This window comes from Furipterus horrens, unplaced genomic scaffold, assembly GCF_987537825.1.
Source record: "Furipterus horrens unplaced genomic scaffold, mFurHor1.1.pri manual_scaffold_6, whole genome shotgun sequence".
Lineage (NCBI taxonomy): Eukaryota > Metazoa > Chordata > Mammalia > Chiroptera > Furipteridae > Furipterus > Furipterus horrens.
Genome location: NW_028327176.1, coordinates 571,645 through 598,605, shown reverse-complemented (window position 1 = coordinate 598,605; position 26,961 = coordinate 571,645). Strand labels below are relative to the sequence as shown.

General features: G+C 58.5%; 1 protein-coding gene across 2 annotated transcripts in view; it reads left to right on the top strand.

The window, feature by feature from the left end:
• The window catches only part of MYT1L (myelin transcription factor 1 like), a 109,021-nt gene that overhangs the window by 9,219 nt on the left and 72,841 nt on the right, over positions 1 to 26,961 (top strand). For both annotated transcript variants that reach the window (XM_090280870.1, XM_090280869.1), the window contains exons 2-5: positions 743 to 797; positions 957 to 990; positions 1,272 to 1,334; positions 21,820 to 22,145. In XM_090280870.1, the coding sequence (XP_090136996.1) occupies positions 743 to 797; positions 957 to 990; positions 1,272 to 1,334; positions 21,820 to 22,145 (478 nt within the window). The remainder of the gene's footprint in view (positions 1 to 742; positions 798 to 956; positions 991 to 1,271; positions 1,335 to 21,819; positions 22,146 to 26,961) is intronic.

Below are 26,961 nucleotides of genomic sequence, written 5' to 3'. Positions count from 1 at the left end.
CTCACACTCGGAGGTGCTTCAGGCACCAGGCGCGACCGAGCACATACCCACTGGCCCGGCGTGTTTCCTTGTGGGGGCCGGGGACCACGCAGACCCGATGAAGGGGCCTCCTCACAGAGCTGCAGCGGGGCGCACAGGGCAGTGCAGGGGAGCGCTCAGCCATCCCCGGAGTAGGGGGCGCGTGGGTCACCGTGAGGAAGGGCCGACTCCCTGAGAAACTCCCTGACAAGTTTGATCCCTGTGGACAGCCTCTGTCCCCCGGGAGCTGGGCGGAGCAAGGGTGGCCCCAGGCCCAGCGCTGCCATGGTGCCCGCTCCTCCCTTCCTGCCTGTGCGAGCTGAGTGCCCGTCCCAGGTACTAGGAGGGCCCCTGCGTCGGAACCTTCCTGCCGATGTAAGAGCTGTCTGCGATGCTCCTGGCACGAAGCTCAGCAGAGAGCCGCCCCAGGTGCACCCAGTCAGCCCTTCGAAGAGGAGGAAGAAGGTTGCACTGAAGGCCTGTCCATCACACAGGCAGGGCCTCCTGGTTAGCGTCCCCTGCGAGGCCGGGGTCCAGTCTGCCAGCTCTAACCCATTTGGGTTGCTGGGCACTTCCCTCCCCAAGTGCCCTGGTGGTGTCTGTCCTCCCTGCACAGAGGGAGGCAGGGGCCAAGTGCTGTCACTGAAACGCCAGGGCACAGCGCACGCCAGCTGGCCTTGGCCTGCAGGACAGAGACACTGACCGCCGGCTCATCTGTCCCCAGATGGAGGTGGACGCCGAGGAGAAGCGTCATCGCACACGGTCCAAGGGGGTTCGAGGTACGTCCATGTGCCCCCGCGCCCCCTGTGCGGGCCTCCCCCTCCTGCAGAAGCTGCTTGCCCGGCCGCTCTGACTGCTGCCCAACACCGCCCTCCGGGAACGTGCGTGGGCAGAGGGTGCTGTGGCAGTGACGTGTTTTTATCTGTTTCGCTCTGCAGTTCCCGCGGAGCCGGCCGTCCAGGAGCTGTTCAGGTGAGGGCCCCGCGGGCCAGCGTCCCCGCCAGCAGTGTGGGAAAGCCGCACGTTTCCGCAGGCAGCCCATCCTGCCGCGTTCGTGGGGCTTGCTCAGGCCGCCGCGCCCATGAGATCACCTCCCGAGGGTCGCTAATGACACGCGTCCCTAACCCCCAGCCCCCGCCTGGGTTTGGGTTTCCCTGTGCCCATCAGTGTGGCCCTCCCCCTTCTCCAGTGTCACTGAAGCCTCGGTCTCACCTGCCCAGAGCACCTGTGTAACCAGCTCTTTCCCGTTGCAGCTGTCCCACGCCGGGCTGTGACGGCAGCGGTCACGTTAGTGGCAAATATGCAAGACACAGAAGGTAACGCCTGCATTTTCGCTTATTGCTTTGCGCGTCTCGGGTGACAGAAGCGTGTGGGCGGGTGTCTGGAGCACGGTGGGTGCACTGCTTTCTCTCTGACGCGCGTGTAGCCCAGCAGGCAGGTTGGCCAGGCGGGAGCCTTCCTCACCCCTCCCCCGGGCAGGGCTTACGGTGGTCGCCAAGGTGACCAGCCTGACACTCCTTCTGCCACATGCATGGGGACAGCTTGCTGACACCCTCCTGCACGGTCACTGGGAAGGTTTCTTCCTCCTTCCCGATTTCCTCGTGTCCGTAGCTACAAGGCAGCCAGTCGCAGATGGTAAATTGAAGTGTGGCCTTCGGATCTGTCTGCAGGAACGTGGCCCCCATAGTGAAACAGTTTGTCCTGGGACAAGAGCGCAAGCCCAGGACTGGGGGAGGTGGCAGGCGGAGGGAGACAGGATAGCCCCCCAAGGAGCATCCTCAAAGCTGCTGGGGTTTAGGTCCGTCAGAGAGGTGAGTGTGGGAGCGCGTGGGAGGTAAGGTGGCCGGCCACGGCTGCAGAGGCATCCCCAGAACCCTGACAAGCTCCGTGGTGGCTGAGGGGCGACATACAGAGACGCGTCCTCGGACGGCCTTCTCCAGGAGGAGTTTCTTCCACTGGCACTAAAGCAGCTCCCCTCACAGTGGAGGTTCCTGGTACCGTGAGTTAGGAGTGTTCGCAGACTGCGGTGACTTTGCAGCTAATTGTCACAAACTGGGACCGTGGTTATTCAGCCAGGCCCACGGAGTCAGGTGTGGGTGCCAGCACAGGAGCGGCAGGTGTGCCCACAGCCTTCATGGCCGCAGTCGACGGCCTTTCCAGTGAACGCTAGTTTATGGGTGAAACCAGGCAATTATCCTGAATGTCTCCGAGTAAAATCAAGGGAAAAATTACAGCTTACTCCCCGGACCCCCACACTAGCATTTAAGGAGGCAGGGAATTTTTAATGGGCATCCATGATGAAATGGTTATCAAGACTTCAGTTATGTATGTACCAAAAGAGTAGCAAGTTCTTTTTTTTAAGGAAATTTTGTGATTCAAAATATTTATTAGTTTTGTTACTATAAAATGAGTAAGTTATTTAACTATGTAATTTAAATAGTTGATTTAAAGAACTTATGCTATTTTATGAAGGAGTATTGGGAGTATTGATGTAAATCTTAATCCAAAAGTTTTAGAAAAACCACATTGTTTATGTTTTCTCTGGTAAAGAGGTTACAAACCATGAGTGAAATATTTCCTCTAATCATCTCTTGATTAGTCAGTAGTTAAACTTTTCATACTATTAGAGAAAAGTTTGAGTTTTGCTGAAAAGTCAGGTAGATATAATTTCATAAGCCGAGTTTTGTAGGAAAAATCATGAAGTTTCCAAAGGATTATTTTAGACCCGTCTGTTCCTGCCAAGTTGCACGCCCCCCTGTGGCCCTAGGTGTCCCTGTCTGGCGTGGGTGCTCACCTGCCTCTGGGCGGCGTCCCTGATTCAGAGCAGGTCGGTCCTACAGGCGCTGAGCAGGGGGGCTTTAGGGAACAGTCGCAGAAACATCCAAATTGGAAACTTTCAACAAAAGTTTTAACTTAAATTTTTAAATGCTACGATGTTTACCATGAGTCGTAGTGTGTGTGATTATCAGACTTCCAAGTATGTTGCTGGGAACAGTTCACTGGGAGCTGAGACGAGGTGCAGAGGCTGAAGACCTGCTCCCAGCACAGGGACAGACGCCACTGCTGAGCCGTGGGCCTCTGCCCAGACCACGTCCGGGTGTGGCCTCCTTTCTCCTGGGTTCTAACAGGAGAGTCACAGGCCTTGTTATGCAAAACTGGTCACCACTCAGAAGTGACACCCCCAGATGAGGGTCCTCTCAGAGGGCACCATGAGAGGCGTTCTGAGCTTGTTCCTTGATGTCTGCCTGCCGTCACTAACAGGGACAGCACTGGGCTTTCTGACCCCGGGGAAGGGCACCTTCCAGCGGGTCAGGTGCATGTGCACATTAGTGTCCTGGAACTGTCACTGTTCCCATCCCTGAGGATTCAGCCCTCTGGTGTTTTCTTCTGGTTTTGAAGGGTTTCCTGCTATAAAATCCCCCCCGCAGCCATTCACGCATGCAGACACCTCCACAGGCGTAAGCGGGGCCTCCGCAGAGCCACGGCGCGGCGGGCCTCCCCGTGTGTTACGGGAGCGGCAGCCTCCGTGTGGGTTTTCATGAAATTGCCCCGATCTTGGTCTTTTAGCGATAAGTTTTTCAATGAATGCATTTCCGTTGGGGCTGTAATTCTGTTTCATTCATATATCACATCAGGTCATAGCCAAGTAAAAAGGTTTCATTTTAATATGTTGAAGTTTCTGTTTATTTGAACATGCAAAGAATAATTTGAGGCAGGTACATGGAACCAACAATGTCAAAAATCAAAACAGCTTTTATCAAAACAGTTGATATCAAGTGACAAAATGCTGCCTACCAGTTAATCTTTTTTCTTCTATTAAAAGTATTGGGGCGATGCTGGTTAGTAAGGGTTTGTCAGTCTCCGGGGTACAGTTCTGAAATGCGCCATCTGCACGTCGCGCTGTGGGCTCAGCTGCCCATGTCACGTCTCCACCCACTGTCATGCATCTGAACCCCTGCTCTTCCTCTTCGTCATAAGAAAATGTCGAAGGAAACCAAACCTCAGCCACAGCTTCAGCATCTGCTCCGTCGCTGGTAGGACACACGTGTGTGGCCCTCGGTGGCCGGCCCACCTGCTCCGCTGGCATCCCGGCTTCCCCGGGGAGCTGCAGGAGCCCATGGCTCACTTGCTCATCTTCAGCTGAGTGGTGGGGCTGTGGGTCGGTAAGGAAGTGGGACCAACGGCAGAGAGAGTCACCACCAGATGGTCCCTGCAGAAGGGAGCAGGAATTTGGACAGGAAGTCACAGTTTAAGATTCAGGTTAAAGACTCGGGGGTAGGAGGTCAGGTTCTGTCGCTTATTTCTTGGGTGGTCTGCTGTACTTTCAACACTGGGTCCTTGAGCAGAGATAACCTATTCATCTTTGTGTGAATCGCTCATGACCAGTTTGAGGTGGCCGATAAACACACGTTCAGTGGCATGGCTGACAGTTACAGATGTCAAGTAGGAGAACCGTGAGGGAAATGGAAGCATGACTCCACCGGCAATGCAGCCATACCCAGGGGTTTTAAACGGCACGACGTTCCGTCCTGAGTTCCTGGGCAGCGGGGGCGGAACCGAGGCAGCTGCGTGGACCACCTCTGAGCACGTGCTCCTCCGGGAGCGTCTGTCGGCCCTGGAGGGGAGCAGGTGTGTTCCCACGTGCAGTCAGCACTTCCGTGCACCAAGACAGGCAGTGGGCTGGGCCTCCAGTGCAGCTGATCGGCGCGACAGGTCGTTGTCTGCAGAGCCTCGTTCGTGTCCGGACACGTGACTCTGCCTTGTTTTCCCAGCGGAGGCGTCACGCCGTCAGCACGCCAGGGAGACAACAGCACTGTGGAACCTGCAGTCAGACGGAAGTCATTGCTGAGTCTTTTTCGTGCACAGCAACTCAGACCCCTTCCTCCCGACCCCCCCGTCCTGCAGCCACTGCACACATGGCTCCTGGCCTTCCCTGCCCTGAGGGCATGTGACTCTTCCCCTCGATGCCAGCGGGCACCTGCAGACTCGGCACCTCCGCGGAGCTGTCCCCTCCCTAGGGGAGTCCTCCGAGTTCCGTCACTAGAAGCCCGCGTCCGGGAAGCAGGCTTCCTGGGCCCCCACCCCTCTCTCCCCTCCGTCTCCATTCCTCCGTCCCCAGTGGGGGTCAGACTTGTGACCTGCAAGCATTTGGAACACTTGTGGCTGAGAACAAGCAGTCTCCCAGGTGCCCACAGCTGTCTTTGTGGTAGGTGGGGCAGGAAAACAACGGGGGACATGGGAGCCACACACTGAGAAGTTAGGACGCTGCTGGCCGGCTTGTCATCCTCATGGCCGCATGTGGCAGGAAGGCTCCTGTCCAGGTGTGACGAACAAAGCCTCTCCTAGTGTATGCGCTCTGTGGGCACCACGCATCCAGGGCCCACGCTGTGGCTGTGGAGCGCCCGGCGCCAGAGCTCTGCGCTGAGGGGCATGTCACTGGGTGGGATGTGAGGCCCGGCGCTTCCAGTGACAGCCCCCAAGCCGAAGGTAGCCCCCCGTGGGAGGAGGGGGTCTTGGTGAGAGAAGCCACAGCTCGTTCCTCATCTGCAATGGTTTCTGTTCAGCTCAAGTGCCTAGTGAAGAGACATCGATGTGAATCCAGAGCATCGCGTGACCTGGTACTGAGATGGGAGCTCCAGGGCCCAGCGTCGCAGCGTTTCCGCCCGAGGCTGCTGTGCACGTTTGACTGAGACTGGAAACTCTAGTGCCTTGTAGTCATGGCTTCTGTTTTTTCTCCGCATGTCGATGTGAAAGGCTGCTTGTGTTAAAGACAAAGTGCGGCTTGATGTTGAAAAAGGGGAGCATCTGTAGACACTAAACTGATCACCAGAGTAGTGGCCAGCCATCATCCTTAAAGTTTCTACATTTTCCCAGTAAAATTAGAAATAGGAATAATCACAATTTATTAACCTCTGTTACAGATTCCTAGTAAACAATGTAGAGGAATTTGAATTCCAGCCTTTTTTAAATAGTTATGCACGTATTTACTTCTTCTTACTTCTGTGTAAGCCTCTAATGAGAGACAGACAGACTGACAGAGGGTGACTCATGGCTCACGGGGCTGTGTTGTGAACCCCCTGGGCCTCTCACTGATGTTTCCCCTCGTGGCAGCGGTCTGGCGGGTGTGCGTGCTGAGCAGAGGGCGCTGATGACTCCGAGCTTCCGAGTCCCACACAGGCCCAGGCTCCGGAGAGCTGGGCGACAGGCGTAGCCATCGCTCCAAACCTGCCCAGCTGAGCGCATTCAGAGCCAGGTCAATTGGTCTCAAAACTTTAAAGTTAAAAGTTCCAAATGGCAGCTCTCCTTTTTGATCAGAAACCTACTGGGTTCTCTCTGGCTTATTGTGCGTGTTCCGTATTCAGGTTTCTTTCCGTTCCCTGACCCCTCACACCCGCCAGTGGGCCTGCCAGGGCGGCGGCGCGGGTGAGTGATTGCCTGTCTTCTTGGGCCTGCTCTGGGGCTGCGGCGGAGGGCCTGCTGCCTGGCGTGCGTGCGCCTCATTTGGGTTCTGCCGACAGCCCAGGGACCGCGTTATTCACGCCCTGACAGCGCGCTCACTAACAGCCTTGGAGCAGAGCCAGGTACTGGCGAGAGAGCGCGGAGCATTGCAACGTGCGACTGAAAGGGGCGTCTGTAGTCCAAAAAAATGAGGGGCACGGAGAGGAAGATAGACCGGGAGAAGCAGGAGTGCCTGTGCCCCCCTCTCACGGTTTCACGTTGATGGAAATTTCATTTGCATTGAAATAAAATGCCCTAAAAATAATTGCATTTTTTCTAACCATGCTCAGAAGTTTAACACAATTTTCCACATTTAATTGCAAAGCTGATTTTAATTAGTAAGGCTCTGCATGTGAAAAATGAAGATTCACTTGGGTGCGTGAAGCCTGGTGCAGGCTGCCGACTGCTCTAATTAACGTCTGGCTGCCTCACACAGGCGCGCGGCGGGGTGTTCGCAGAAGGCTCTGGGTGTGCCGCCGGCCACCCCGCCTCTCCGCGCCGCATGTCCGGACCCACGGGAGCAGCCCCTTCGTTCTCGATGCGGCGTCCCTGTGCCCGGCGCCGCCCCGTCCACAGACCTGCGGCGCGCAGGCCTCTGTACTGCTTGCCACGGGTGCTGCAAGTCGGGAGTCGGGGCGCACACGCTTTATCGTTAACTCGGTGGCTTGCGCGGCTGCACGTAGAGCGACCACTGTGAGAGCTGGGGACCTGCTTATAGGAAGCGGAGAATCGAAGCCAGTGGGTTTCCTCGTCCTTGGACGCGTCTTAGTAACCACACGTGTGCAAACACGCCCACTCAGGCCTGGTCCTCTCCTTAGACTGGGGGTGCGGGTAACCTTTATTGTCACAGTAAATCCTCTATTTAAAAAACAAGGCTCCTGGCCGTCGTCCGAGGAAGCACTCACCTGCCGCTCGGCGACGGCAGGACCGCTCCCCTGCACAGACCTGTGGGCACTTGGCACAGAGGGCGGCTGCGTCGGGCATGAAAACTGCGAAATAAAACGATTGATGCAGCTCAGGAGATATTTTTGACATTTGATATAAGTAAATACATTTTAAAAATAATTCCACATTCAAAGAGGAGGCACCTGGGCATTTCAGACAGTTTATGTATAAAGATATACATCAGTGGCTTTGAAATGTCACTGCACAGCATCAGCTGATGCACAGTCTAGCTACTGCCTTGGGTTTACCCACCAAAAAACACACAGTTCGTTTGTGACTTCCACCATCTGCTTGGGATGGGGGCAGAGACGCAGCAGCTGCTGCTTCGGGCTGACGTGGGAGAAGGTCCTGCTGCGGCCGTGCAGGGAGCCCGAGCGCGCTGGCCTGCGGTGCGACGGGGCAGCAGCCACAGGCCCTGCAGCTTGTGGCTTCGTGGCCCCTGCCCGTCCCCCACCTTGGCGTGCGGGTCAGCGGCTCTGCCCCCACAGAAGGCAGCGTCAGACTGAGGCAGCGGCTGTGGAGAGGTCCACGGGCTCTGTCTGCAAGGGCGTGTGTCCCCCCGCTCACAGGGACTGAGGGTACGTGAGCCCGCCACACCTGCCTGACTTGGCTCAAGCGCCCTGATGGTTCTGGGTGGCCTGTCTACAGCCTGTGGTCTGCACTGATGGTTTCGGGGAAACGGCACGGTGACCGGCACCGCGACCTAGTTCTGAAGTCTGCTTTCTGGATGTCCACCTTGTCATCACCGCTTGTATTCACACTGCGGGAAGATGGAGGAGCAGTTGGCAGACTCCTTCTCCACTCTCCGGAAGAGGACGTCGCACATCAAACGTCAGATCCCCACCCGTGGTGGGAGCCCCAACACCACAACCCTCTTCCCGCCCCAGCAAGTAAGAGCCGGAGACAGGCAGCCCGGTCTTACCGTTTTCCTCTGAGGACATTTCTGTGCATCTTAGAACGTTTCCAGCTGCAAGAAATGGAAAACCCGCCTCGGAGCGTCTGCGACGATGCAGACCTGTCCCCCACGCACTGGAGACCAAGAGGTGGGTTCGGGGGTAAGTTGTACGGAGGCTTCTGCGCCACCCCCCCGTCTTGCAGTCCCCTGGGCTCCTGCATTCTCACGTCATCCTGGGAAAGGACTGTGGCCTGGCCTGACAGCTGCCCCCAACAGCCAGAGGAGGCTTCCGGTTCTAGGAGCTCTCTCAGAAGAGCAGGCAGGAATGTTTGGGGAAGCCACCAATGCCCCTTCAGAGCACTAGTGTCCCAGCTGGGGCCTCGGGTGTCCCCCAGCCACTGCGGCCTGCAAACACGGCCACCCTTGTGGCCTCTGGGCTGGTCAGCCTCCCCTGGGGCTTCCCCACTTGCACCCCCTGACCTGGCATATCAGTGTCACCTGGAACTTCCTAGCAAGGCAAATTCTTGGGCCCCAGCCCAGACTTGCTGAATGAGAAGCTGTGTGGGTCCCAGCTCTCCGTTTGCACCTCGTTTGGAGGACACAGATGGGCCCCAAGTGTGAGAACCCTGCCCAAAGGAACAGGCCTGCGTGAGCCAAGCGCAGATACCTGATGATGTGGGGTCTCCTAGTAACAGGGAAGAGGGGATTCGTTCTGGATAAGCAACTAGAAGACAAATCCCACCATGTGTGTAACTGTGAAAAACAAGCGTGCAGAGCTTACGGTCAAGATGGCGGTGTAGGCAGACATGGCTCGCCTCCTCACACAACCACATCAAAATTACAAACAACTAAAATATAGAACAGCCATCAGCCAGAACCATCACAACTGGAGGTGAATGGAAGTCTGATAACTGTGGAATTAAAGAAACCACATCCATCCAGACAGGTAAGAGGGGCACAGACGCAGATCAGGCTGGTCCCTCACCCACGTGTGGGGGATAAAAACTCGTGAGGGACATCTCAGGAGCGAGGAGTCCCAGGCCCACACCAACCACCCAGCCCAGGGTCCCAGGGCCAGGAAGAGAAGTCCCCATGACTTCTGGCTACAAAAACCAGCGGGGATTGAGTCGGTGGAAGAAACTTCTGAGGCCCAAGCAGCTCCTCTCAAAGATCCCACACACAGACTCACCTACTCAGACTCGTTCCCCCTGAGCTTCGGCACCAGGGCAGCAGCTTGAAAGGCACCAGTGTCGTACAGGGAGGAACTGAAGTGTCTGTCATCAAGGCAAGCAGAGGCCACTGTCCCTTTTCTAAGCCTACCCCCCCCCCCCATAGAGCCGGCAGGCTGGTGTCAAATCTGAGACTCCATCAACCTGGCTGACACTGTTTGACCCACCTTGGAGACCTCCAGAGATTCCACCCCACCCAACTTATGGGCCCACCCAAGCTGCTTTTCCACATGAATGGCTGGTCTTGGCTCATGTGTCACAAATTCCCAAATCCTCTCAAAAAACAGGGGGCCTCAGTGAGCCCCAGGCGCAGCACTAGCAGCAGCCAGCCTAGACTCACAGCTTGGCTTCGCGTGGGAACCTCCAAGCCCAGCACAAGTAGCAGCCATCTCAGATTGCTTTATAGCCCAGGCAGGGTGCTCCAGGTAAAACACAGGTGGGGGCTGACCTTGGCCTGCACCACCCAGGAAACCCCAGGGCCAGCACACCCAGTGGACAGCTACAGACCATGCCAGAGCACCACCACCCTGCCCCTGCACAGCTGATCCTCCACGGAGGGCCGAGGCTGGTGGTCAGTGGTCGCAGCCAGTCCTTGCAGCTGACTGGCCTGGGCAAATCCTTCCCATTGACCTGCCAACAGCAACCAAGGCTCAACTACAAGAGGAGGGTGTACTCAGCCCACATGAAGGGTGCACCTCGAGTACCCAGCCTGGGTGATAGGGGAGGCTGGGCCCCTGGGCCCTACAGGACACCTAATACATTAGGCCACATGACCAAGACACGGAGTCAAAGCAGCTCTACCCAATATTCAGAAACAAACCCAGAGAGGCTGCCGAAACAAGGAGACAAAGAAACACGCTCCAAATGAGAGAACAGATCAAAACTCCAGAAAAAAGAGCTGAACAAAATGGAGATAAGCAATCTTTCACATGCAGAGGTCAAAACTGGTTATAAGGATGCTCAAGGAACTCAGAGAGGACCTCAGCAGCATAAAAAGATCCAGAAAGAAACGAAGGACACACCAATTGAAATAAAGAACAATTTAGAGGAAAACAACAGTAGAGTGGATGACGCCAAGAATCAAATCAATGACTTGGAACATAAGGAAGCAAAAACCAGTCAGAACAGCAAGAAGAACAAAAGAATCCAAAAAAGTCAAGGATAGTATAAGCAGCCTCTGGGACTTTAAGTGTACCAACATTTGCATCACAGGAGTGCGAGAAGGAGAAGAGGAGCAAGAAATTGGAAACTTATTTGAAAAAATAATGAAAGAAAACTTCCCTAATTTGGTGAAGAAAATAGACGTGCAAGTCTAGGAAGTACAGAGAGTCCCAAACAAGTTAGACTCAAAGAGGACCACACCAAGACACATCATAATTAAAACACCAAAGGTGAAAGATAAAGTGAGAATCTTAAAAGCAGCAAGAGAAAAGCAGAGCATTTTACCTACAGGGGAGTTCATGTAAGACTGTCAGCTGATTTCTCAAAAGAAACTCTGCAGGCAAGAAGGGACTGGCAAGAAGTATTCAAGGTGATGAAAAGCAAGGACCTACAACCAAGACTACTCTATCCAGCAAAGCTATCATTTAGATGGAAGAGCCGGTGAAGTGCTTCGCAGACAAGAAAAAACTAAAGGAGTCCATCATCAGCAAGCCATTATTAAATGAAATGTTAAAGGGGCTTATTTAAGAAAAAGAAGATCAAAGATATGAATAAAATGGCAAAACATACAAATCTATCAAAAATTGAATCCAAAAAACAAAGCAAACAGAGAGAACAGAGACAGAATCATGAATACGGAGAGCATTTTGATGGTCACCAGATGGCAGAGTGAATGGGTGAAGAGGTGAAGGGATGAAAAGGTACAAACAGGTAGTCACAGAATAGCCATAGGAAACTAAGTACCCAGCCCTGGCTGGTGTGGCTCAGTGGATTAAGTGCCAACCTGTGAGCCAAAGGGTCACCGGTTCGATTCCCCATCAAGCACAGGCCTGGGTTGTGGGCCAGGTCCCCAGTTGGGGGCGTGTGAGAGGCAACCACACAGTGATGTTTCTGTCCCTCTCTTTCTCCCTCCCTCCCTCTCTCTCTAAAAAATAAATAAAATTAAAAATTTGTTTAAAAAGAAAGAAATGGAGTAGCCAAAGAACTTAATGCATGATCCATGGACATGAACAATGGTGGGGGGACCGTCTGAGGGAGTGGGAGGTGCTGGGTGGAGGGGGGCAAAGGGGAAAAATCGGGACAACTGTAATAGCATAATAAAATATACTTAAAAATAAATAAGTACAACTTTTAAGAAAAGAAGGAAACCACGTGCACAGTGACAGCCAGAGCCCCGCTGCGGAGGCCGTCGGCGCTGTCGTTGCCCTGCAGTCTGTCTCAGGGCCTGTCCCCCGCTGGGTCTGGGGTGCGGTCTAGGAACGGTGCTGTGGAAACCCAGGCCTGGCAGCCCAGTGCCGCAGCCACCAGCTTCCATCCGGAGGCCTCCCGTGGCTGTGGAGGACGGCACCTCCCCGAGGGCAGTGTGCGCGGGGCTCGTGCAGCCGGCTGTGAGGCAGGACCGGGGGCACCGCAGTGCTCTGTCAGGACAGGAGGGGCGGCCTGGCGGCGTGGGTCAGGGCTGGGGCTGGGCAGGTTCAGCAGGGGAGCCCCTAGGCCCTCAGGGGCTCAGGCCACACGCACAGGGGGGGTCCAGAGCCCAGAGCCTGGCTTGGCCATGCGTGTGTCCCCTGAGCCTGAGCAGTGCCCGGGCCAGGAGCTCACTGGGAACCAAGGGCCAGAGCAGCTGCGCTAAAGGGAACTTGGCGCATCCCGGTGACCATGTAAAACCCTGGGGAGGCGCTTGTGTCCCCAGCCAGAGGGCCTGGCCTGGGCGTGGGTCATTCAGATGAACACGCCTTCCCTTGCCTATTTCAGGAAAGCCCTGGGTCCCCTGGGTAACTGCGCTGGGTTTTGAGATCTGCTCCCTAGAACGTGGCAACCCCTCTGCAGTCTGTCACCGCCACCCCGCGTGACCTCAGCAGAGATGAGCTCCCCGTGCAAAGGGGCGCGTTTCCCCAGACTCAAGGGAGGAGGGAGCATCTTGGAAGGAACCCTCTTCATGAACAACGCGTTATGATTCAGTGATGTTCTCAGATCCCCTCTTCGCTCTTCAGCCGGTCCAGTGGCTTGTGCTTCTGAGTGGACTGTCCGGACTCCTGGGATCTGGCCCGAGAGCGCAGGCCGGACGGGGCAGGGCAGGGAGGGCAGCAGCCGTCCTGCCATCCTTCCTGAGAGGCGGGGCCGCTGTGCAGGAGCGCATCCCAGTCGCAGCTCGTGCCTCTGCTCACAGGCAGGTGCGAGCAAATTCTGGAGCAGCTCCCTGGCCCCAGGTCCAAGAAGAGAAGGGAGAGTCCACCCTATGAGGAGCAGAGGGCGTGGGGTCAGGCGGAGGAGGGCAGAGGGCGCCCCTTGGCTCACTTCAGGCAGCTGACTCTGTTAGGCTTGCCCTGTGGGGGACACACAGGGAGAGTGGGTGCTTGGCTCCCCTACTCACCTCGTGGGTCCTATGCCACAGCGTCTGCGAGAGGCGCCGGGGGCCCTGGGCTGTGTGGTCAGCCCCCCACCACGGCCACACGCGCATGCGCCATGGCGACCTGCCCCCGGCCCAGAGCACGCTCCTGCTCCGGACTGTCTGGGGTGCTGCTCAGATCATCACAACAAGGCGCCCGGGCACTGAGTGACTCAGGAATTGAACGTCCCCTGGGGCGAGTGTCGTCTTTGTCAGAGAGCTTCTTAAACTAACCCAGACTAGTTTCTAAGAGAGATGGGTGGACGGAGGCCGAGGGTCGGGGGCTGGGCCCTCCCGCCCGGGACTCAGCTCCCCTTGGTCCTGGGCCCCTGCCCTGGGCCGCGCACGGGGCTTCCCAGACTCGAGGCCCCTGGCCGCCCACTCAGCACTGAGACGGAGGGGGTTCCGGGCTTCCCGGTTTCTGAGACACTTCAGGAGATGAAGGAACAACAAGTTTGCCTTTCAGGTCTGCTTTAGCCGACTTCCCCAGGGTGTTTGATTGGTCAGGGAAACCAGGAGAAATACCGTGTGGGCTCCAGGGCGGCCTGAGACTGACGGAAGAGAAGTACTCGTTTTCTTAACTGAGGACTGACAACAAAATTGCGCAGGAAGAGCAGCAGCGGCAGCTCCAGCGAGGCGGCGGTGTCATCGCCCAGAGCAGCAGTGACCCCGCCACTGGGTTTTAACGCATTTCTGCTACTTTTTAACTTAGTCTCATGTTGTATTTGTTTAAATTTTTACTTAATATTATATCATGAGCCTTCTCTGATTTCATTAAATATTTTCATCTTTATTTTCATAGCTAACAGCCGTCCAGTGGTGATATTGTAATTTATGCAATTGTTGGAATTTAGGTTTAAAACATTTGCGTGCTATAAACCGTGGGTGATGAGTGCCTTTAGAGACAGTTCCCATGGCTTCCGGGTCCCCCCGCGGGTGGACTGCTGGGGCACCCGGGGGTCGGGCAGGAGCGCGCAGCTCTCAGCGCTCCTCCAGCGGGACGGGCCCGCTGTGTCTGCGGCAGCAGGCAGAGGGCCGCCCGCTCCGCCGCTGCAGATCACGTGGCGTGCAGTCGTCTTAACAGTGCTGCCTTCTCATTCGAAAAAGAATTACCGTGCTTGCGAAAGGGTTGGTTTCTAAAGGCTGATCTTTTGTTTCCACACGGCCTTTGCTAGGAAATTCTGGAAGAAGTCGTGGTTCAAATCTAAGCCCCATTCTGCTGCTTTCGGAGAGCAGTCTCCCTTAGCGGCGGGGTGCGCCACTGCCAGCCTCTCCCCCAGGACGGTTTCGTAGCTGAGCGAGGCGGGGTCCTGGCTGCCCGCCCGCCCAGCGTTGTGTCTAAGAACAGGGAGCAGGGGCAAAGCAGAGGGCTCAGCCCCAAAGCCACACGTCCGCGTGGGCCAGTGCAGGGACAGAGCGTTTCTCAGGACAGCGGAGCGACGGCCCTCCCTGCACTGTGTGCCTCCTGTGCTCAGCCAAGGCTCCTGGTCTGTAGCCCTTGGTGCCAGGAAATGCCTCTGAAGGCCCTGAGGGTCTGAGCAGGCCCCCCTTTGGCAGATGAGGAGCTGAGGCCCGCGGGGTGAGCGGCCCTCTGGGGCACACAGTAGACAGAGGGGCTCAAAGGCAGCTTTCCGGGCCCAGACCTGTGTCCAGAGGGGGCAGTCAGAGAGTCCTGCCGTTGTCACACTGAGTCACTGTCCTAGTCACAGGGAGGGGAGGTGGGCAGTTCCTGAGAAACCTGGTAGACAAGAAGGAAAACATCTACTTAGTGGTGGTAAACGTGGAGGCAGATCAGATGGTGTAGGTGCCACCAAGCACATCGTTTCCATTCAGCCACTGACCACGCTGCCCAGGGGACTTCTGTGACGCTGAGCGCTGCCCGGAGCCCGCGGGCCCCTCCACACGTTTGATGTGCCATGTGGGAGAAATGACATTTCTTTTAAAAAGAAAAAAGTTGTGTGACTTCTACCCCCGACCTTGCCCCAAGTGCAGTGACCCAGGTGTGGCTGTGCTTGTGATGGCTCCTCAGAGGCCTGGGCGCCCTCCCCGGGGGACAGTGGGGAAGCGCTGGGACCTGTGAGGGAGGCTCTGTGGCCTTGTGTGTGCGCAGGGCCCGGCCCCTCACCGTCAGCTCGCAGGCCGGGTCCGCACCACGAGGCAGCGTCTCCTGGTTGCCCAAAGGTCTGCACGGCCGCCAAGGGGTGTGGGGGGTCACAGAAGGGAAGACCCGCGTCTCAGAGGCTGGCGTGAGGGACAGACAGCTGCCGCGCACCCGCCCTGCGGCCGCACCTGTCGGGCCTCTGAGGGAAGCCTCGCGGACTTCTGCCCCTGCCCCAGCCAGTCACAGCCACACGGGACGTGTGCCCCGGGGCACGCCCCTGCTCACGCAGACAGACGGGCTGCAGACGGAGGGACAGCGACGCCGCGGCCAACGTGGCTGCGAGAGCCCACAGGGAGGCATGCGGGGGACGCCGTGAGCAGGCCTGCAGAGCCCGGTTTCCCGGGGTGCCGCTCCCGCTCACGTGGGATGGGGTTTCCGTCGCTGTGCGCTGTGGTACTGGGCCCAAAGCAGGGCTGCCCATTCCAGACCTGTGTCATGTGTCACCGGGCTCTGACGGCGCTTGTCGTCTGCGTTTAGAAGAAGCGGTGCTAAGGGTGACAGAGAGCCACAGCCTGGAGCCCAGGGCTCTGTGACTGAGCGCAGCCGTCGCCGTGACGCCCCGCGCCGTTACACGCACGCCCGGTCATCTGCACGTGTGCTGTGTCGTAGGGCAGGCAGGAAGCACAGCGAGTCCGTCACGTGCTTTCTCAGAACCAGGGTTTCTCGTGGGCAGTGGGAAATGAACATGTGGGCCACGAACAGCTGCGTCCACCTGCGACATTGTCCAGACCCTGGGTGGGAACCAGAGGCAGGTGGGAGTGGTTACACGCTGCACTCCGACCAAAAAGTGCAGGCACCCTGGCTTGTCACCAGCCTTCGCCACAGAAGGACCCGTCGGTGGTTCCCCAGGCACACAGCCTGACTCCGCACTGACTGGCCTTGACGCTGCGTGATTTGTAGCCTGACGCCCATTAAACCCTGGGGCAGCTTCGAAAATCTGTGTGGGCTGAGAGCTCATATATTTTACTTGCAGTACCTTCTTAGAAAAAATGCATATTTCAGACAATTCACAGTTCCTAGAAAAGCCCTGTTTTGCCTGGAATATGAATATGCTTATGTCTGCCTGTCTGTGTATCTATAAAATGATGCACACCCATCGTGTATTTACATACGATTGTATTTCTTTGAGCAGGAATGCTTGTGCCTTCCCTCCATCCCCAAGCTAAACATGTCAACACCCTAACCCTTCAACCACAGGGACTTTAAATATTTACTTAACAATTCCATCATTTCTGCCCAAGCATATATGAATGAAGTGCTTTGTCCTGGCGCATCTAAAGAAGAGGAATGTTAGTGTGTATTTGAGAAAGGGTAGAAAAGTTGTAACCCTTTGTATGCATTTTCTTATATATTTGCTCCCAGGGCAAAGATGTACCTGGTAGAAACATAAATGTTCATACAGCTGGTTTCTCTGTCCTTATCCCTCTTAATGATTGTAATTTAGAGCCGTGGCACTGGTGCAACGTCAGGAGCTTGGTCACGTGGCTGCAGTGTTAATATTCCTCCAGTTCGAAGCGTTGCTGCGTCTAAGCGTTGCTGCGGCACTCAGCGTGGCCACAGCGCCCAGGAGTGCTGCAGTGCTGGTCATTGCTGCGGGTCACTGTGGCATTCTGCGCTGCTACAGGACTAGGCACCTGCAGGGGACAGAGTGCAGCAGCCGCGTGCTCACGTTGCAGTCACAGTTGCTGCCCCAACATCGAGTTTCTTCCTTGGGACTAAACTCAGGCCGCACAGTCTGTGTGGCCGTGCAGCTGGGAAGGGTGGCCCGGCTGTGTGACAGGGAGCGCTGTCAGCGAGCAGTGCTCAGAGAGACAGAGTCGGTGCCCATGCTGCAGACGGTCTGACCACGCATGGTGCTGTCCCCACAGCTCTGCAGCACCCCCTTTGCACTGACAGGAGTGAGGGGCTCCGGACACGCAGATGGGCAGGGCCACCGCGTGCACGGGTCCTGAGCAGAAGTGACTTCCTTGGCTGGTGTCTGTTTCGGCTTCTGAGGGTCCTCTCCCCCGAGTCTGTTGTTTTGGGGATGTTGTCTGAGTCAGCGAAGTCTCCTAGCACATGAGTCTCTGGCTCCTGTAAAGTGGCCACTTCAGGAGCCCCTGTGTACCAGCTGAGATGTTTAATAAAACAGAAAGAGTCCAAGTGTATTCGTCAGCAGTGTAACTGGCCAGTCTTCCTGCCAAGACGTAGATTGTGGGGATCGTTCTGTCGTAGCATTCCCAGCATCCTTGAGGGCGGACGGCAGAGAGTGAAAGCCCTGTGTCAGACGGGAGACTGCCCGCCCTCTGGTGACAGCCGGGTGCTGGCAGAGCCACACCTGCAGACGGCAGGCCCGCCCCGCGCGCCGCAGCCAGCAACCAGCAGGAACGAGGCTGCTGAACCCGCACGCCCCTTTGGCCGGCATGGTTTAGAGCCCTGAGTCTCAGGGCAGGCGCCGCCGACCAAGGAGACGGGGGCGAAGCTGAGATGAGCAGCCGGAGAAGTCGAGGGCAGGGGGGCAGTTTCCACAAGTGATGCTCAGAATCTAATGGCACAGTGTTCTGGGCGTTTTAAGGTTCAGGTCATGTTTTAAAAAATGTTTTCACTATGCTTATTGCCCATTTTTGTACCTTCCCTGGAGAATGGTTCAGAGTTCCTAAAGGTAGATGACCCTGAGTCCTAGACTGGTCAGGAACGGCTTTAGGGAGAAAACAGAACTTGAGGTGGATCTCGAAGGGTCCGTTGGAGAGGGCATGCCAGGCCCGCAAGGCCCCGAGTGAGCCTAGGGTTGCAGGCGGGTGGCTGGAAAGCAGGTGACCCAATGCGGGATGAGTGCGGGCACCCCGTGGAGTCTGGAGCCCTACAGGGAGCACAGAGCCGTGGCGTGGAGGCCTGACAAGTTACGTCCATAGTGTCTGAGGTCGAGATCCGATTGCATACATGCCAGCTGGCAGTGCCACACATACCGCACTGAAATGACGGCCGAGGGACAGCGGGAGAGGAGGGACTGGCGTCAGGACCTGGGAAGCTGAAGGCAGACTGCCGCCCTCCACTAGAGCTGAGTCTTGTGGGCTCTGAAGACCCTGCGAGGGACCCCTAACCCTCTACACGTGGGGACACCAGGTCCTCCCAGGAGCGTTGGTGATGATGGGCCTGCAGGAGAACATGCTCCGCTCTGGGGTGAGAGTCAGACAGTCCAGTGACCTCTCTGCTCCGCAGCAGGTGGACACGCACCTGGAGACGCAGGAGCTTCAAGCTGCCCTTCGGGACCTGGGCACCGATGGGAAGGCTGGGCGGGCACCTGTCTGCCAGCATGGGCCCCCTGGGGGGACCTGAGCAGCCTGAGAGGACACACAACACCTTGTGCAGGCTTATGTGACAAAGCAGCCTCATCAGGTCACTGTGCCCCAGGCTCGTGGTCGCCTCAGTTCTAGCCTGGAGGCGAGGCAACAGCCCAGGGTTGGACGTGAGGAAAGCCTCGGAGACCAGAGCAACACCGCAGAAAGCAGAGGTTACGTAGAGACATTTTTCAAAAAAGTTGTAATATTCCAAAGAAATAGGGAGGTAGTTTATTTAGAAAACAATTAGGAGCGCCAAGAAAGTTTAAAGAGTGAAAGCTACCAAGAAAGTAGAACCCGAGAGGAGAGTCGAAGGTGAAGTCGAAGAAGCCCCAGTGAGGGAAACAGAAGCACCGCAGAGAAGGTGCAGGAGCAGAACGGGGGGGGGGGGGGGGGGGGGGGTTGCTAAAACCAGCGCAAGATGCAGGCCACCTGGGCAGCGGTGACTGCAGGCAGCTGAGGGGAGGACAGGGCCCGCCAGGGCAGCGGGCGGCCCAGGAAGCTGCCTGGAGCTGACTTCCAGGTCAGCAAGGCCCTCGGGCGCTCAGCACGGTAGACGAAGACGGGAGCGCGGCCCGGGCAGCCAGTGTGCCGCCACGCCTGTGCCTGCGCTGCGTCCTGAGCTCGCCCGCCCCCCTCCCCCTGTTCCTCAGAAGAGGTGCCACTTCCGCCACCACGTGGGTCCCGTCAGTCTGCGGCCATCCCGGCCGCGGGCACTCTGGTCTCCTCAGGACCCACCTCTGGGTTGGTGCACTGGTGTCAGAGTGACTCTGGGTGGGACGCGGCTGCGAGACCGGCGGCTCTTCCAGCCACTGGCTCCACGGCCCCTGCGGGTGGGAGGGGCAGCACCCACTCCTCCCCGTGGGCGAGTCTCTCAGGGCTCCGGCCCCTCATCGGCAGGCCTGACGCCCACAGAACACGGGCGTGGGAGGCCCACACGCCGCAAACACGCTCCCGAAGTGCCTGCCAGGACGCGGCTCTGAGCTGTGGCAGCCTCCGGGGCTCGGAGCCAGGAGGCACCGCGGGCCTGAGCCGCGCCTTGAGCCTCCGCTGTTCGCGGTGTGTCTTGCGGGCCGGGCTTTTGTGGCCACGTGAACAGCAGATGCCAGGGACTGGGGCGGTGAGAATGGGCCGCAGCGGAACTGGTTTGTAGCTGGGGTGCAATTTTATTTGGTTTGCACGGACGGAGCATCAGAGCGCGGGGACTGGCCGACGACGCCGGGGGTCTGCGCGCAGCGGCTTCCGAGCAGCTGAGAACTGGAACCCGATGGCTCACAAAGCGAAGAGGAGGGAGGCCACGGGCCCAGGGGGGAGCCGGGGGCACCCCGTTCTCGTGCTCTGGACTTCGCAGCCCCCCACAAGGACGGAGCAGCAGTGAGCCACACGGACGTCTGGGGAGGCTGTGTGTGGGTGGGAGAGAGCGGAGAGCTGCGAGCCCCTCGGCGACGGGTCAGCGCCACCGAAGGGCGTCCCGTGGCCGCGCTGGGGAGGGCGCCTGGACAGCGTCACTGGGGCGCGAGCCCTGTGCAGCGTGCGCGTTACAGGGCAGCTCAGACCCAGGACGTCTGCTGAGACTTGACGCGCTGTCAGGCAGCCCCCAGGCTGGACAGAGGCGGAGCGCAAGTGGGGGCCCGCTCTTCAACGCCATGGAACGCCCTTCGGCAGTCATGGGCTCAGACTCCCCCCGAACGTGTCGAAGTTGGGATAAAAGCAATTTCAGAATTCTGTTTACTTCGTTTCAGAAATGCCATATACACCAGGATTTTTTTCAGTTTTTTTCTGGTTATAGTAAATGTTATTCTTGGTTGGATTACTGTATTTTTAAGAGACGGTCACCTTTTAAAGGCATGTGACCATCTACCCAGTGTTTCCTAGGCTAGTAGCACCGCCTGCAGCCTCCCCTCCCCAGCTGAGCCTCCTGCACGGAAGCCGGAGGCCCGCGGTCGGTCACAGGCCCGCTGACCCACGTCCTCGCCCGCCCTCTGCCCCGGCCCCTGCGCAGCCTCCGCACTCTGAACTCCAGCGTCCTGCCCTCCTCGTGTTTTCTGAAGCTGTCATGCTCTTTCCTGCATGCAGCCTACAAGCTCTGTTGACTTGAAATGTATAGAAATGCTGTCTCTTTCTCCCCCATGCTGTGTGCGTCTCCTTCAAAGCCCATCTCCAGCGCCGCCCTTCCTGGGGACTCCCTGGCTGCCTTGACAGCATGCCCTCTACTTGATTTTATCCGGACACGTCACATTTCACCCACTTGTCCAACACCTGTTTACCGAGGGCACGCGCAGCAGGTGCTTGGCGCGCTGTGGGGAACGGGGAGGAGAGGGTCTGGGACGGGCTGACCAGCGCAGGCCTCCGCGGGCCCCGGTGCCTGGAGGTGAGCGTGTGTGCCCTTCACCTCGGAGTCTGCGGCCCTGCAGTCCGCCTGCAGGAGGTGCCGCCATCCACGTGCAGTGGACAGGCTGTGACTGGGCACGGGTGTCGGCGCGGCCATGTCCAGACGCCAGCAAGAGGCCGCGGGACCCTGCCCGCTGGGCAGTGGAGTTCACACCTCTGGGTGCAGACCAGTGGGTATGCCCACGGCACGTCTGCTTCTCTGTCTTGACCCCCGTATTCCTTGTGCTGTGTGCCCAGGGTTCCCCGAAGAAAGCTGAGTGGGCCGCATGGCTTCGGAAGATCTGTTCAAGGAGGTGCGGTGAGCCCTGCTGTGGCCTTAGCCGTGTCTGGTCCGTCCCAGCATGACGTGGGGCGACGGCAGCAGCACTGAGCTCGTCTCCATGATGCGGGGCTGGGCTGGCCAACACGTCCCGCATCAGTGTGAAAGGGCCGTGCTCCCAGCAGGCGCGGGTGGGTCATTACGCCCGAGGTGTCACTGTGGACTGTACAGAACCGCTTACATGCAGAGCTGCCTCCCAGCACATACGTGTAATGCGCATTCTTCGCACTGGCGGCGTCCACGGTGGGCTGTCACGCCAGTGCGCCATGGAGCGGCCTGTGGCCGTGGGAGCCCTTGGGCGGGGTGTGGCAGGTGGCACCGCGGAGCTGGGGGCTGGCGGGGTTTCTGGTGACACTGTCTCAGGGGTGTCAGCGGGTGGCACCTCGTGTCTGCCGGCGCCCTCCCGGCCTCGCTGCGGCGGTGTGCGTGCAGACCTGAGCGCTGGTCCGCTGAGACAGTGACCCAGCCCGTCTCTCTCTCTCTCTCTCTCTCTCAGTGTGTACGGCTGCCCCTTGGCCAAAAAACGGAAAACGCAGGAGAAGCAGCCGCAGGAGCCCGCTCCCAAGCGGAAGCCGTCAGCGGTGAGAGCAGACAGCTCCTCGGTGGACGAGTGCTACGAGAGCGACCTGGACGAGAAGGAGGAGGAGGAGGAGGAGGAGGAGGAGTACTCGGAGGACGAGGAGGAGGACGAGGAGGGCGACCGCGAGGACGAGGAGGAGCTCGAGGAGGACGAGGACGAGGACGTGGAGGACGAGGAGGACGAGGACGAGGAGGAGGACGAGGAGGAGGATGAGGAGGACGAGGAGGACGAGGAGGAGAACGGTAATCTTTAATGTAGTGGCAGCGACCCCGTGGTGACGGGCCGGGTCTTCCCCAGGACCTCCTAGCGCTGACCCCGTGGCTCGTGGACGACGGCCGCGTTGGTCAGCCTCCCTGGCGGGGCGGGAAAGGAGAGCTGCTCCCCTGCCTCGCGATTTCATTCTGTGAGCTGTCACTCAGATTAGCGCTCCCCAGGTGGCCAAGGAGGCGACACGTGCCCACTGAGGAGCTCAGCAGCTTCCAGCCTGAAAGCTCAGGTGGCGCACCTGGGTGTCTGTCTCGCGTGTTCTTGGGTGCCCTCCCACGAGGCACTCTTATTGGCCAAAGGAGCACTGCCGCGTGCTTGGCCCGTTTGCCTCCCAGTGTGGGCGCCGTGGGGCCGCTGGAGCAGCAACCAGAAGGGGCCTCGCCCAGGGGCCACCAGTGCTGCTGGCGTGCAGCGATCCATCGGGCCGCCGTCTGCTCCCGTGTGAGCGCAGCGCCCAGCGCTGTGGGTGCCGCATGGGAGGCCCCTGCCCAGGGTGGTGGCCAGGGCTGGGGCAGTGCGTTCAGCGTGACTGCTGTGTGCCCAGTTTTCTGTTAGCGTCAGACCCCCAAATCTGAGTTCAGATCCGACCCTTTCGTGAAGGTCGTTTTTTCTCTAGAAAGTGGAAGTTGTCTGCAGAGTCTTGATTGGCTTAGAGTTTGCCTCAGAGAAACGCCAAAACATCTGGAAAAGTGAAGGAAGTATCTTGTTTCTTACGCTTCTTCCTTGGGCTCAAAGCTGATTAGGAATCTGAGTTCGGGGACAGCTGGCTTCTCAGGACAGAGGACAGTTGTTGAGCCACTGGAGCAAGCGTCTTTAGACCAGGCAGGGGCGAGTTGGTGGTCACTGATCTTGTGTGTCGGGCAAAGGTTAACATTTGCCCTTCGGAAGTCATATTAGTTGGTTCCAGGGAACTGGAATGTCGTGACACATCCAAGGTTGTCACAGTGGCTTCCGAGCCTTGTGCAGGCAGTTCACCACTCAGACTGACACAGGTGCACAGACACACCTGTACGTGAAGACACTCACACGTGCCCAGGAACTCCGTGGTCCAGGGTGGTTTTCCTTGTTGGGACCATGCAGGGCGTGGGTCGGGCGGGACAGTGCACACAGACAGGCTCCCTGGGCCCTGGGGTCCCTGAAGAGACGGCGGGGAGCTTCGGCCGCAGACCAGAAGCAGCAGCTCTGGCAGTGAGATGGTGGGAAGCTGGGGAGCAGGGGAGCAGAGCACTTTGGCAGGTGATCTCTGGACACGGTGTGAGGCGTGTGTCGCTGCGGATGAAATTGCAGGTCGCTGGGGCTCTGCGTGGTTTGCAGGAGACCGCGGCTCAGTGCAAAGGTGGCATAAAGGTGCGCGGGTGCTGCCGGGGATTGGGCGCAGCGGTGTGGGGCGCCCCGCGGGCTCCTGCAGGAGAGCACCGTGGGCACCGTTTCACCGAGGGTCTTAACGCGGTTAGAGGGTCTGCTCGCCTTTGCTGGGATGCAGCTCCCAAGCCTAGTTTCCTCAGGGCCGTATTTTAAATATCTGCTTGCTTCCAAGGGTACCGTACGGCGCATTTAAAAAAGGAGTCAGAGCATTACTGGAATGGCTTCATGGTGTGACCACACTGGGCTTTGTTAGTTCTAACCTAGAACGTGACTTTTCGTAAGTGGGACAGCAAATCAAAGCAGATGACTTTTTAGCCAATGTAAGTAAGTGGCCCAACAGCCGGAGGCATGGGAGCACCGTGAGGCCAGCTGGTGCCCAGTCACCTGGCGGCCCCAGCGGGCACGAGGCGTGGGAGCCTGATGCGCATGAGGACGTGGGTTCCAGAAGGCAGATCCCTGAGGGGCAGAGTCAGTCGCTGGGTCTCTGGAGTCAGAACTCCCGCGTCCTGGCATCCTGGGCCTCAGGTCAGCGCCTCCAGAATCGTCCGTCCCATGAGGGGCTCCCCTGGAACTCCCAAAGGTCTCGGTGTGCTGCGATGCTGCGGGGTCACCGGGCTGTCTGCTCTGCTGGGTGACACACTCCCTGTGTGCCCAGCCTCCCCCCGGCAGGAGCACGCCCCTCCCACTGAGTCCCAGGGAGCTGCTTAGGCCTGAGGCACCGGCCCGGCCCATGAGGAGCGCCCCGAAAAGGACAGCGCGCCTCAGGAGAAACCACTCCAGAGCCCAGTTCCTGGAGACTGGTTCTCCAGGCTTCCTGCCACAGGGAGAAGAATCCCTTGGAGGAGCCCCACAAACAGGTGACCCGGGACCCTGCTACTGTCATCATGTGGGGCCCTTCCAGGGGAATGTTCCTCCCGCTGTTCCCTAAGCGCTGGGGGTCAGAGGTTTCAGGGGTCAGGACCAAAGGGCCTGGACGGCCCTGACAGAGCGCCCAGCCCCGAGCTTTGTCTGATTTACGAAATCGGCTTTGAGAGGCATCCATCTGTCAGTCTCCGGGCTCTGTCCCCTCACTTACCAAGCTGTCAACTCCTGTGGCTTCCTGCCTCCCACCAGCGGCCTCTTCACGGCAAAGCGCAGTGGCCAGAGGACCACCCTGCGGTCTGCTCGGTCCTCCCCGTGTGTGTGCGGCGCAGAGACTGTCCGCTGCTGAAGTTGGGGTCACGCCATTTGTGTGTGACGACCAGAGTTCTGTGCGCCACCTTGAAGTCGGGCCCCTGCGTCCCTTGGTGTGCGCTCACGGTGCCCTGCTGTCCCGGGTCCTCGGCAGGTTTCCTCCCGGGAGGCTCGTGCCTTGTTCCCAGCGACCGCCCCCGCCCGCCCACAGGGAAGCAGAGGAGCCCTGGCGCTGGGGGGTGGCTCCCTCGCCCACAGCCGCACGTGCAGGTGGGCGTCCACGGAGCCCAGGCGCCGGGCGGGAGCTGCACGGGCGGGACTGGCACCGGCCTCGGGAGCGCCTGCGTGGTCTGGCCATTGCGGACAGCGCCGCCTCTCCGCCTGCAACGTGACTGAAACGTGGAGCATGTGGAGAGGCTTGTTCTCAGTAAAGCGAGTGGCCACGGGGCGGCTGTGTTCCCGCAGGAGCCCACGGGTCACAGAAGGACAGGTGCTGACAGCATGGGAGTCAGGGGTGCACTTTACCTCCCAGGGTCCCCAGCATTACGTTGCTGGCAATGGCCTCTTCCTGGGGTTGCGGTCACAGTCTGCGCAGGGACCTGAGGGGGCAGGGTAGGCACACGTCACTGTCGGGTGCTTGTCTGAAACCGAGGCCCGGCAAGATGAGGTCGTTCCCAGCAAGTGGGGGCTGCGTGGATAGACTGGAGAGGGTTCCTCTCACGGCTTCCTGTCCTTGGAACCGGGGAAGGTGGGGAGGACCGCAGTAATTCCTCCCAGATCCCCTTAAGTTCACATTTGATTGATTAAAGCGATACTTACTATCTGGTTGGCAGACCGTAGGCTGGTCTTTTGCGTGAAGAGTGTTACTCTTGGAGCGCAGTTCAGCGTCTGCACGTATTAACCGGGCCCGCGGGTACCCTCACAGCAGACATCGTGGGCGTGCGGTACGTGCCTTCTTGTGTTCCTGTGATTTCAGGGATGCAGGTAAAATGGTCATTTAATGCCTAGTAAGCTATGGCTTATTTTCATACTTGTGCACACTAAAAAGGAAGCACCTTTAAAGAATGCGCGCACACGCTCATGTGTGTCTTTACGAGCACACACGGTATCTGTCCTCTGACGTGACAGAGAACTCCAGGAAGAAGAACACAGCCACCTGCTTTCCAGCCTGGAGGAGACTCCGTGTCTGCCGCCTCTGCCCCACAGCTGCGTCTCAGGGTGCTCTGCTCATGTGTCAGACATCCAAACCCTTTCTCTCCTGGGCAAGGCTTGGGACTGTCCCGGCAGCTGACTTTGTAGGACGGTCTCCTTGACCTTGGGCTCAGGGAGGTAAAACCAGAGGCTGCCTTTCCTGAAGGTCCCACGCCCTTCAGTGCGTCCTCCCGTGCGCATTGGCCTCCGACGTGGGGTGCGCTCCTGGAAGTTCACAGCAAAGGGAGAATTCCGTGGCTTGTGGGGAAACGTGAGTGGTCACGTTAAGGACCTTCGGGAAGTAGGACACAGCTGCTCCAGGCAGAGCGAGGCGCGGAGCGGAGCCAGAGGAGAGGTGGGGAGGCAGCCGCAGGCCCTGCCCCTCCCCCGCAGCAGTCACGGCGGCCCCTGGGCCAGCCTGGCCGTCTGGTCCTGGCCGTCCTCGCTGCCCTCGCCTGAGGCGGTTGGCCCCCTGCGCAGGGACAGCTGCTGACCGGCCCCGCGCCCTCAGCTCTCTCCGAAGCAAAGTCAGGACCAAATCCACCCCGTGTTTACTCCTCTGCACGGAAACACATGTTTTTTTGAAAAAACTCTGCGGAGACTCCAGAGCATTCTTGCTTTCAAACAGGGTGGTGACTGGGCCGAGTTGCCAAAGCACCGTGTCGCTTGCTGGGGTGGGGGGCTTGAATTGCCCCCCAGCCGCACAGTATGCAGGGGGAGGGCCCATGGCAAGGCCTCAGAGCTCCCGGCCCCTGTGCGTGCTGTCCCCGGGCTGATCAGCCCGCTGTCCTCTCCTGCTCCTCGGGGCCTGTCCTGGGAGTGGGGGCCGGGGTGCGAGCTGCGATGCAGACCAGCTGTGAGATCAGCGGGCGTCCTGAGACCAGCGTGAGCCGCGCGGTGTGGCTGCTGCGGGGGGCTGTGCGCCCCGTTGGGAAGACGACCACCGCAGTGTCCCACCGTCACAGAGCGAGGCCTTCCCCACACCCGTGGGGCGCTCTTCCGGGAGGCGCGCGTGCAGCCACGCTGGGGTCAGCGCTCTGCTCCTTCTCACCGCGTGACGCA